Here is an 11,011-nt window from a genome sequence, read left to right as displayed (position 1 = left end):
TGGCAAGGAATGTGTAAAACCCTAATGTATAATGTCTTGTAGTTGTACATACTGTCCATTTGCTGTCACTGTAGGCTCGAATAGTACAGCCTGTATCATCAAGAGTTGAAATCCCCATTGACACAATACCTTTTACGTATCAAAGTATTCGTTTGAGGCTGGTGAGATCAGAAATTGATGGAGAGTGCATTTTTTTGGCACATGTAGTTGTTGGAACTCGGTTTTTGACGAAATGGTTTTAGACCATTTTCGGTAAGATTTCGGACGAAGACGTTCGTCGGAATAACTGTGGACACTATAAAGTAGTTTAACTACTTGTCAAAATCAGAGTTGTTGTGAATGAGAAATGGAGATCCAATGCGAGTGTTTTATAATTTATAAAACTTTAGATTTGGCTAAGTATAAAACTTAGCAAATGTCTCACAATGAATATTTGGGTTTGAATGTGGATTTATACTTAAATCTTATTCATGAAAATTTTATATGTTTGTTTTTGTATAAAATATAACCCATTAAAAAAATGTTATTGGTGTTTGATTTAGTCAAATTTACAATATCTTTTCTTGACTGTTAACGTTATGAAAATGGTCCAAAGGAATCAATATTCTTTATGACATTTGACGTGATTCAATGCTCCACTTATGACTTAGTGTTGGACCCTTTTTGTTGATTATAAAAGGGAAGCAACTCATATTCTCTAGAACACACATTCATACAATCAAGAAACAATTCTCCCACTCAGAATAGTTATGCTAGTATTTTTATTTTGAGTCTGAGAGTACAAAACAAAATTAGGTTCGATAGATTCTGTTTTTCAATGATGGTAAATAGATTCAATGCTGCAGTTGTATCTTTGGAATCTGAGCGCTATGAAACCGTCACACTACGGAGCGTTTAAAGATTTAAGGAAAGAGATTAACCATCGCGACTCTTCAATTCTTCTTTATTCGTTTGTTTCGGTATTGTAATTTTAATTTTTGTTCTTATTATATTTTACAAACATCAGTTATCCTATGGTAGTAAAATAAGGTTCCTACAGTAGTTCACCGCGAACTGAATGTCTGTTACTTAATGTGAGGTATTGTAACTTTCTAGCCAAAATTCTGAAGTAATGAGGATTCGAGAAAGAGATATTTTGATCCGGAACATTGTTCAGTTGCAGTGGTAGAGGAATTGAGACCGGTGAACAATTTTCCATGCATGCAACTGTGAGAAGATCAACAGAATATTGCTCTTCAGAGAGAAACATACCGTGATCATAAAAATGTTTGCTTGAATCCCGACAAAATAATACAGTTTCCCAAAGTCTTTTATTCTTAATTTGAAGTTCAGCTCTTTGAGAGGCTTGATAAGAGTAACGGAGCTGTTTCCAGTGATGGCTATATCGTCTACATATAGACGAATTATGATGATGTTATCATCATGCAAATAAATGAATATAAAGGAGTCCTTAACACTGCTAACAAACCCAAACTCCATGAAGAAGTTATTTAATTTATTGATTCAGGCTCGAGGGGACTGTTTAGTCTTATCTACAAAACCAGCTGGTTTTTCATTATGATAAAAATTACTCTAGTTTGTTCTACCAAATCAAACCTCTTGAATAAACTTTAAATATGGTTGACCGTGCTAGTCAACTCAGAGTGTTTGATTTAATCCCATAAAGTTGCTCTAGGAATAGAATAGTTATTGACAAAAAAGGAATATCATAATTTCTCATTGCTTGAATTTTTAACTGACCTTTTTAGGCATTTTGACTTTTGACCATACCCTTATCAAAATGGCTAAATGCTCATAAATCGATATATAAGAACATATAAACTGTAGAAATATTATAAAAAATCAAACAAAGAGAAACAAAAGAAAAAATGGATTCTCTAATACAACTCATAGTTATCTTCATGGTGACTATGTTCATAAGTGCATCTATATCTCAAGCCCAGAGAACGACGACCGTGGTGATACATAATGATCTTGAAGGTGGTTTATCTCTAGGATACCATTGTAAATCGGGGGATGATGATCTTGGATACAAGAGTTTGGCACCAGGTGGATCAGGATCCTTTAGCTTTAAACCTGATATATTTGGTCGTACGTTATTTTTGTGTAGCTTTAGTTGGAATTATGAGTTGCATTTTTTTGATATCTACAACCAAAAGAGAGACAGAGAATTTGAAAAGTTTGGATGCACACAATGCGAATGGAGGATAAGCAAAAAGGGACCATGCAAACTTAACAAATACAATAAAATGTTTGATATTTGTTATCCCTGGAATTTTTAACAAACCCATGTAATATCACTATGTATAACTCTTACTATCGAAAACAGAATAATAATAATAATAAAATATATCTTTCAACTAATTTAATAAATATCATTTAAGCTAAATAACAGAAGAAAAATTGATCTTTTTGCTAGACACTGTTTGACGAACATCATTGTCTTGCATTTTAGTTTTTTATAACCCGGGATATCCGACGAGCCGATGTCCAATCGGCTAGTCTCTTGTGGGCCTGTCCACTGGCTCTAGATAGACCCGATCTTGCACTTTAGTTGTGAGAAAGAGTTGCATTATTTTGATGACTACAGAGTTTGGATGCACAAAATGAGAGTGGAGAAATACAAAAAAAAATGGAACTTGCAAGATTAAGCATGTTTTATCTTTGCTCTTCCTGGAGTTCTTGATGTTAGAACTTAGAAACGTTTAAATTCTATTATTATTTTTTTGAAACACAACTTATATTAATGCAAAGGAAAGAGTTAGGTGATAGTCATAAAGACTTCACCATCTACAAGACCCTGTTTTGCCAAAAGATCAGCAGCAAAGTTCTTATCTCTAGGAATCCAATTAAAGGAAATAAACTCAAAGTGAAATGAGAGATCAACAATGCCGAAAATGATTCCATATAATTCCAGTGGGACTTCAACTCCTTTAAGGGCTCTAATAAGCTGGGAAGAGTCTGATTCACACACCATTTTCTTCAGTCCCAATGTCTTGCTTTCTGAGATTGCTTTACGCATCGCCATTCCTTTAGCTATAAGGGCCGATCCAACAGCATCCGCTGCAGAGGATCCTGAGATAACTTTCGATCCCAGCTTGATGCTCCATCCTAATCCTGCCATTTGACTAGGTGCTCTCCAAGTCGCGTCCGTTCGCAATAGGGCACACCCTGTCGGAGCTTTTGTGCGGGTTGGAGTCCTTTGCTGCGGTTTAGCTTTCTTCTCTTGACATCCACTCCATTCCCTAGCCATTCTCAGAGCTTTGGTAATCACTTCCTCCTCAGTTATAATCTTGTTGTTAAAACAGAGAGTGTTCCTTGATAGCCAGAGTTGCCATAAGATCCATGGAGCTAGCTGTCCCTCTGCTAATCCCGTAGGAGGGAAACACATTCAGTTTTGTTAAATAGACTTAGCCATACATCTCTCAAATCTATAGACTCAGCCATACATCTCTCAAATCTATAGACTCAGTCATACATCTCTCAAATCACCGGGGTCGCTTTCCATACGTTACGAGCGTAGGGACAGTGAAGGAAAAGATGATCTATAGATTCTAATGTACCACATCGTTTGCATCGAATATTGATGTTGATGTTTCTGATAGCAAGCAATTCCCCAACCGGGAGAGTATTTTGAAAAGTTTTCCATAGGAACAATTTGATTTTAGGTGATGTATGCAACTTCCAAACGCTTTTGAACCAATCTAGCTGTTGGGTATCTTCTTGGACTATAACATCCGCTGCTTTAATCTTCATTGTGGTTCTGTTTCCAGACTTAGCTGAGTATTCCCCAGTTGTTGTTCCTAACCACACTCTCTTATCAGGGCCCCCCGATAAGCTTGGTTTCAGCGCTTTGATTTTTGCTTCCAGTTGCGGGAATAAGGCTCAGATCTTCTCTTCATCCCATTCGTTCGAGTCATGTTGGAATATATCAGATACTGTTAGATGCAATGCTGCTTCCGGGGCCGGATCCATCGGGCCTTCTTGCTGAGAAAGACTCAGCCATGGGTTGTACCATACTTTGATTGAACTGCCATTACCCACTACCCAGCCTAAGCAGGGCCGGGTTAGATACGGGGGCGAGCGGTGCGACCGCCTCGGGCCTAATCTGTTGTCCCCCTATTTCTTAATAGATAAGGACCCGATTTTTAAAAAAATACATGTATTTTATATTAAAAATAAGAAAAGGGGCCCAAATTTTTTTATATGAAAGTATTTTTTTATTTCCATAGATTTATTTTTTAAAATACTTATGGTTGAAAAAAACATATATTTATCAGATTTTTTAAAGAAAAATAATAGTTTAGAAATTAAAATTTTTTTTTTGCCCCATGGCCCTGGACACCGTTGAGCCGGCCCTGAGCCTAAGTTCTCAGCGAATAAACCTCTTCCAATCAGTACCCCTTCCAGCCATGAGATGATGTTTAAATTCTATTTCCATCTCTCACTTTTCTTTTCTTTTTCCCTCTAGGATAATAGAATGACTAAACCAAAGTTCAATACAAATACATCCGATACAATGCATAGAACAAAACAGATCATAGGCCAAGACGTCAAAAGGAAAAAATAGAGGAGAGAAAATAGTAAAATATCGGTAACGGACTTTTTCTTGTCAAAGAGATCAGAAGTCGGTCCACCATTCACAATCCTTCTCGGAATCTTGTATGCGCCTTTGTTGCATTCAAAGACAGAAGAAAGGAAAGATGACATGCGATTGCTAACCACCCCTTTGGCTGATTTTAGGCTTTGATGGTGTCTTCTTCCTAAGTCGCGCATAACTCTTTTTACTTAATAACAAAACAATTAAACAAATGTTTCTACAAAGAAATAACAAAAGATTACGTTTAAGAAAAAAGATTATATAGGTGGCTAACTGTACGTATGTGTCAATTACAGTGAGTTTTTATACTACGTTCATTTTTTTTTCTTACATAAACCTTACTATAATGGTCTAAAGAAATAAATCAGCTGTTACAAAAAAAAGAATTGTTCATTATAAGTGGAGAATAAGTATAGATCGTAAGAGCATGTTTATTGGAGGGTTTGATATTTAAGTTCTTAAATTTTTTAGTTAAAAGTTAAGAGACGATTTTTTATATTCCGCTAAAAACTCCAACCTAAGAACCTCCAATAAACATGCTCTAAGAATCACCTGCACATTTTAATAGATATCTGCTTTGTACTATATATAATTTTTTTTCATTGACATGGATTGTGCTATATGCATTGAGATGAGTTTGCAATACAGTATATACGCTAAAAGAAATTTACAAGGATAGTGCACAACCATCTCATTCACAGTCTAGTAGTAGACTTGGACATAGCCCAACATCTTGAGTTAACACACACCGATGGTTGGGGAAAGCTAGGCCCCGCGTGGGAAAGCACTTATCCAGTAGTGGAAGTGAAAGATCTCGGAATGTATGGATGTATCGTTTGAAGGATCATATTTATGGACAAAAGACTAATCTTATAGCTAGCTACTATAACACATTGCATATAATTTTTTTCCAACTATTTCAACTATTAAGGTTTTAGCAGTAATAAGCAAAGCAGCTGCATAATAACCTGAAATGAAGATAATGCTAAAAAAATATCAAAAACACAAGTAACTGATATTTTTTTATAAAAAATAGTGTTACTAGTAATAAAATTGGTATGACAATAACATATTTGCCAATTTTATAATAAAAAATATTTAAATGAAAACATGATACCGAACTTATTCAAATTCACTATTCAAACTTTATGATATTGATTTGGCTAACAGTGATTTCTTTTTTGAGCCAACAATTGTAATAGTGTAAGATTAAATAAAATGTCGAGACAGCTAAGGAAGATCGCTCTCTTCATCAGACAAAAAATTACAAGGGAGAATTTCTATGTTCCTCTGCAACCGGACAAGACACGTCCGTCCACTACTAACCTACGCCTTTTAAAGTCCTTATCCTACGCCAAACATATTATCCTACGCATCTTCCCTTCCATTAAGAGACCTAGGGTTCTCTCTCTCTCTCCTCTCTCCTCTCCCCCGATCTATACCCGTTTTCGTCGTCGTTCATCCCCAAAGCCCGCTCCTTACCCTAAAGGATCAGTGACCGAGAGAGAGAGAGAGAGAGAGAGAGAGATTCGCGCGTGGGGGGGTGTGTTTCCGAGAGATGTTGAATGTCAGGTTCATTGATGAATCTGTTGTCTCTCTGTTTCAAGCCGTTCGGGCAAACCTTCGATAGCTCAGAGTCCGGATCGGGCGGTGGCGGCGGCGGCGAAGGGAAAGACGGGCTGCTCTGGTTCCGCGATCTCGGCAAGTACCGCGGCGGAGAATTCTCCATGGCCGTGATTCAGGCGAATCAGGTCCTCGAGGATCAGAGCCAGATCGAGTCTGGTAACTTCGGGACTTTCGTCGGTGTCTACGACGGTCACGGCGGCCCCGAAGCTGCTCGCTACGTCTGTGACAATCTCTTCAACCGTTTTCGAGGTTCGTAGGTCAACAAAGTTAGGTTCTTTGAACTTTTTACTCTGTTTTAGGGTTTGAGCAAAGTTAGGTTCTTTGACTTTGAATCTAGGCAAAGTTAGGTTTCTTTCACTTTTGAATCTCTCTTATGTTTGAATTGCTTAGGCTTTATGGTTATGCAGAGATATCAGCGGAGACGCAAGGGGTTGTTACGAGGGAGACTATTGAGAGAGCCTTTCACGCGACAGAAGAGGGTTTTGCTTCTATTGTCTCTGAGCTCTGGAGTACGATGCCTAATTTGGCTACCGTTGGGACTTGTTGTTTGGTTGGAGTGATTTATCAGAGTACTCTCTTCGTGGCGAGTCTCGGAGATTCACGCGTTGTTCTCGGGAAGAAAAGTAACTGTGGTGGGCTCTCTGCGATCCAGCTGTCGAGTGAGCACAATGCTAACAATGAGGATATCCGTTGGGAGCTCAAGGACTTGCATCCTGATGATCCGCAGATCGTTGTGTTTCGGCATGGTGTTTGGAGAGTTAAGGGCATCATCCAGGTCAGTACTTGAGCTTTCCATCTAATTCCTGGGCGGTGAATTTATATTTGCTAGTGGTTCATTGTTAGGTTTCGAGATCTATAGGAGATATGTACATGAAACGGCCGGAGTTTAACAGGGAACCGATCGCTCAGAAGTTCAGGATTGCAGAGCCAATGAAGAGACCTTTGATGTCTGCAACCCCCACCATACTCTCTCATCCTCTGCACCCTAACGACTCGTTCCTCATCTTTGCGTCTGATGGTCTTTGGGAGCATTTGAGTAATGAAAAAGCAGTTGAGATTGTTCATAGCCACCCTCGCGCTGTAAGTTTCTATTGTAACTTCTCTCTCTCAAACAAAATGTAGTTTGCTCTTAGAGTTATATTGTTGAGGAGCCGAACTTTAATGTTTCTTGATTGCATCTGGTTTGAGGTTCTGGGCTGGATAGGTTTCAGATAGGAGCTGAGTCATTAGTCTCCCAATAATTACAAGTCTCTGGATATAGAGTTGATTTGTTGGACTGTGTCTCTTTGTGTTCTGGATATTAAAATTAATTTGTTAGACTGTGTCTCCTTGTGTTCTGGATATACAATTTATTTCTTAGACTGTGTCTACTTGTGTTCTGGATATAATATGATTTGTTGGACTGTGACTCCTTGTGTTCAGGATATAAGTTGATTTGTTGGACTGTGTCTTGTTGTGTTGTCTCTCTTTGTCTTCAGGGAAGCGCTAAGAGACTGATAAAAGCGGCTCTTCAAGAGGCAGCGAGGAAAAGAGAGATGAGATATTCAGATCTAAGGAAGATTGACAAGAAAGTGAGACGCCATTTTCATGATGACATCACGGTTATAGTAGTGTTCTTGAACCATGACCTCATCGCGAGAGGGCACATGAACACGACTCAAGACTCGGCACTCTCGGTCCGGAGTGCTCTTGAACACTGAAAAACATAATTTACGAAAAACATTTTACAAATGTTTTATTTTCATCTTCTTACTTGGTTATATGATCACTTCTGCCTAGAAGGTAATAAAAAACACTGGGCAACAATCAAAATATGGAAACGGCAGGGTACGTAATGAGTTGTGTTGTATTAAGCGGTTATGTTTGACTCTGGTTTACTTTCAAGTCTGCATAGTTCTCTTCTGATGTCTACTAGACTACTACTTTTCTTGTTTTCAGTTCATTCCGTCTTGCTGTTCCTCAAAAACTGCGTGTCGTTTTTCTTATATGTTTGTTTATCTCACCTGACGAGCATGAGGCAGTAAGTCTGTAAAATTGATATATTATTTTTTCACCAGATGTAACTTCGTGTAGCAGGACGGTGAATGTAAATTACAATGGAGCTGTACAATTTACTAATATAGCAGGCCTCTTTATATGTGGCATGGGCATATCTGCTTATCGTTCTTAATGGAGCTGTATAATTTATTAATGAAAACTGCGAGGGATGTAAAATGCTATTAACGCAAGCATACTCATTAATATAACCTTTTAAAATGTCTTGCAAAAGAATTATTCATGAAATGGTTTGTTTGATTAATGTGCAAGTTTATTGGGCTATACATTGAATACGTCTACAAAATAGAAATATTTAAGACATAGCCACAAACATTTTTCTCAAAAATGGCGGGAAATTTATTGTTCTTGTTCAATAATATGCACCTTCATAACAATTTAAGAAATTAATATTTAAGGAAAAATTTCCCAGCTGCAAAATAGACATAATTTTGAATAAGGAAATAACTAAAACTTTTTCCTTTAGAATAATTTGTTTCTTCGCATTTCATACAAGGACTCATTATGGCAATGGTCAACAAAGCAAGTCGCTTCTGAAGTCAGAACTGAAGTTTACGCATACGGCTTGAAAGGTTCGGCTGATAAGTATCTACAACCACACAGATAAAGATTTCAGACAAGATGCAACAACTGAATATAGATTTTAAGAGAACTATGAAAACAAAGATAGAAGAATCAGATTAAGCTTTCTAGGCTGCATTATCCATCAAAAAGAAGTTGACTGTCAAATCAACAACTCAGAGCCCAGTGCATATTCATCATCTTTTTCTATCTTTAGATTCAAATCGCCAATTTAATTCAAAAACCACAATACCAATACAAAAATAAAGTAGGATCCTCAGAGTATAAATGCTTATAGCTTTTCATCAATATAAATCAGGTCTCAAAGATTTCATGCCATCATAGGATCCTCAAAGAAACACGAAAAAAAAACACAATTAGATATAGCACGAGCTTATTCGCTATGCCTGTTTTTTACATAGGCGAAGCGACTCAACGCCCCTGCTTAAATTTATCGCCTCTCGATTCATCCGATAGATATTTAAAATTCTACAGGAAAATCAAGTAGAGAGGCGAATCTAAGCACGTAACCAAAACATTTTTTAAGATGAAATTAACAGCAAACATACACAAGCGATCGATCAAGAGGAGAACGAATGAATGATTACATCTCTCGCCGGCAGTGTTTAGTATATATACATGGTGATGTTAGGAGTTAGGGTTTTCTAGGGCGTAAACTTCAGATAAAATGGGTCAGATTAATGGGCCTTTTAATTCATTACAGGCCTGACTTGAAGAAAGCCCATTCGTTTTCATTTCGGGGAGGTCTTATTTCACAGTGGACGTGCTTACTCCAAACCGGATTCTTAAGTACCACAAACAATCTAATGCTACCCGACTTGATTCAATTTATTCCACCGCTTCAAACACTTCTTTTACGAATAACGTATTCAACCGAGAGATTTTAGGTGATTTATATTAAAACGATAAATCCATTAGTATTCAAACATGAATTTTAAAAATTCATTTAAATTTCATTCTTATTGAGCTTAACATTTCGTAGAGTACTCTAAAATCCACTGTTATTGAAAATATTTTAAGTTTGGAGTTTTAAAGTTTTCAGGTGATTTTATGGTGTTTTGGTGGAGTTTCTTAGTTAAAAAAATTAAAACCCAAATTTCATGTTTTAAGGTATATTCTAGAGTGGTTTAACAAAAATCACCTAAATCTCTATAACTTATTGAAATCATCTAAATTTTCATTAAAAGTCAAATCACCTCAAATGTTATATTGAATACATAACTCCTTGAGTATGTTAAATAGTTGTTTCAACATCTACCATATTGAATCAAGAGAAGAAAAAATAATGCAAAGAGTTAAAACAAAAACTCCAAAAGCATGAAAATTAAACAAACAGAACACACAAAAGAGGAAACTGTGTGGTAACCAAACCTCGAGATGCCTAAAACTAAAAAGGGAAAATTGTTTTTTTAGAGCAAAAAAATGGTAACTATGTATTTTTAGACTAATATCTATTACTTTATGTCTTATTAGACTATTTTTTTTCAAAATAGCAGTAATGCCCTTAAAATTGTAATTTTTTTAATAAAATATATAATGAGTTCGATCATGAGGGATCGATCGATCCGAATTTACAAGGTCCAACGGATCGATCGATCCCGATCATTATGCAGAACAAAAAAATGCGGAGTATATACTGATCGACCTGGTCCATTTCACTCGATCGGCGAAGGTCGATTTATACAGATCGACCGATCTGTATATATGGATCGATCGATCCCGTCCCCAGGAAAGTATCCCAAATCGATTTTTTGGTTTTCTTCGATTATATCCGGATTGATTCTCACTTGATTTGAACCGACCAAGCATGATTTCAACTCTTTAAACTCGATTTCTTTGGGATGAAACCCATAATTTCCCATTCACGAACAAAGGGGGAGAAAATCAAAGTCTCACCCAAGTTCATAAACCCTAACTCACTCAATTTCACTATGATTTGGACGATTATTCGGCCTAACACATACGATTTCGTGAACTTTTTACGAATCTATCACTCTTTAGTTCGTTCTGCAAAGGTATGAAACTCTATCTCCACTTCTTTCTAGAGTTTGGAAATAAAAAGGTAAAAGGTAAATTTTTTTGAGTTTGTTAGGATGTTTAGGCTTCAATCATGTGTTAAGATGATGATTAGAGACGATTTTGTACACA

General features: G+C 36.8%; 1 protein-coding gene, 1 long non-coding RNA gene and 2 other non-coding genes across 4 annotated transcripts; 1 reads left to right on the top strand and 3 right to left on the bottom strand.

Annotated features, from left to right (window-relative positions):
- The first annotated feature begins 5,973 nt into the window (after positions 1-5,973).
- Positions 5,974-8,282, top strand: LOC125580451 (probable protein phosphatase 2C 42). Its single transcript, XM_048744901.1, has 4 exons — positions 5,974-6,475; positions 6,634-7,001; positions 7,070-7,306; positions 7,705-8,282. Exons 1-4 carry the CDS (start codon positions 6,166-6,168, stop codon positions 7,924-7,926), a joined length of 1,137 nt encoding a protein of 378 aa, XP_048600858.1. The 5' UTR covers positions 5,974-6,165; the 3' UTR covers positions 7,927-8,282.
- Positions 8,283-8,500: 218 nt separating this feature from the next.
- Positions 8,501-10,353, bottom strand: LOC111204566. The gene is made up of 2 exons (XR_002657052.2): positions 9,412-10,353; positions 8,501-8,870 (listed from the first exon to the last, which is right to left on the bottom strand). It is a non-coding gene; the product is annotated as an uncharacterized LOC111204566 (long non-coding RNA).
- Positions 8,954-9,047, bottom strand: LOC125581203. Its single transcript, XR_007318910.1, has one exon. It is a non-coding gene; the product is annotated as a small nucleolar RNA snoR118 (small nucleolar RNA).
- On the bottom strand, positions 9,116-9,189 carry LOC125581165. The gene has a single exon (XR_007318875.1). It is a non-coding gene; the product is annotated as a small nucleolar RNA R66 (small nucleolar RNA).
- Positions 10,354-11,011: the final 658 nt, after the last annotated feature.

The sequence above is a fragment of the Brassica napus genome, chromosome C1 (assembly GCF_020379485.1).
Source record: "Brassica napus cultivar Da-Ae chromosome C1, Da-Ae, whole genome shotgun sequence".
NCBI lineage: Eukaryota > Viridiplantae > Streptophyta > Magnoliopsida > Brassicales > Brassicaceae > Brassica > Brassica napus.
Note: the sequence above shows the minus strand (reverse complement) of the source record. Positions and strands in the feature narration are given on the sequence as shown.

Excerpts from the sequence above, each read along its gene's own strand:
- LOC125580451 (XM_048744901.1), top strand. The coding sequence starts at position 6,166 with ATGTCAGGTTCATTGATGAATCTGTTGTCTCTCTGTTTCAAGCCGTTC. Across the intron at positions 7,002-7,069 it reads GAGTTAAGGGCATCATCCAG|GTTTCGAGATCTATAGGAGA; the intron begins GTCAGTACTTGA and ends GTTCATTGTTAG. Across the intron at positions 7,307-7,704 it reads TTCATAGCCACCCTCGCGCT|GGAAGCGCTAAGAGACTGAT; the intron begins GTAAGTTTCTAT and ends CTTTGTCTTCAG.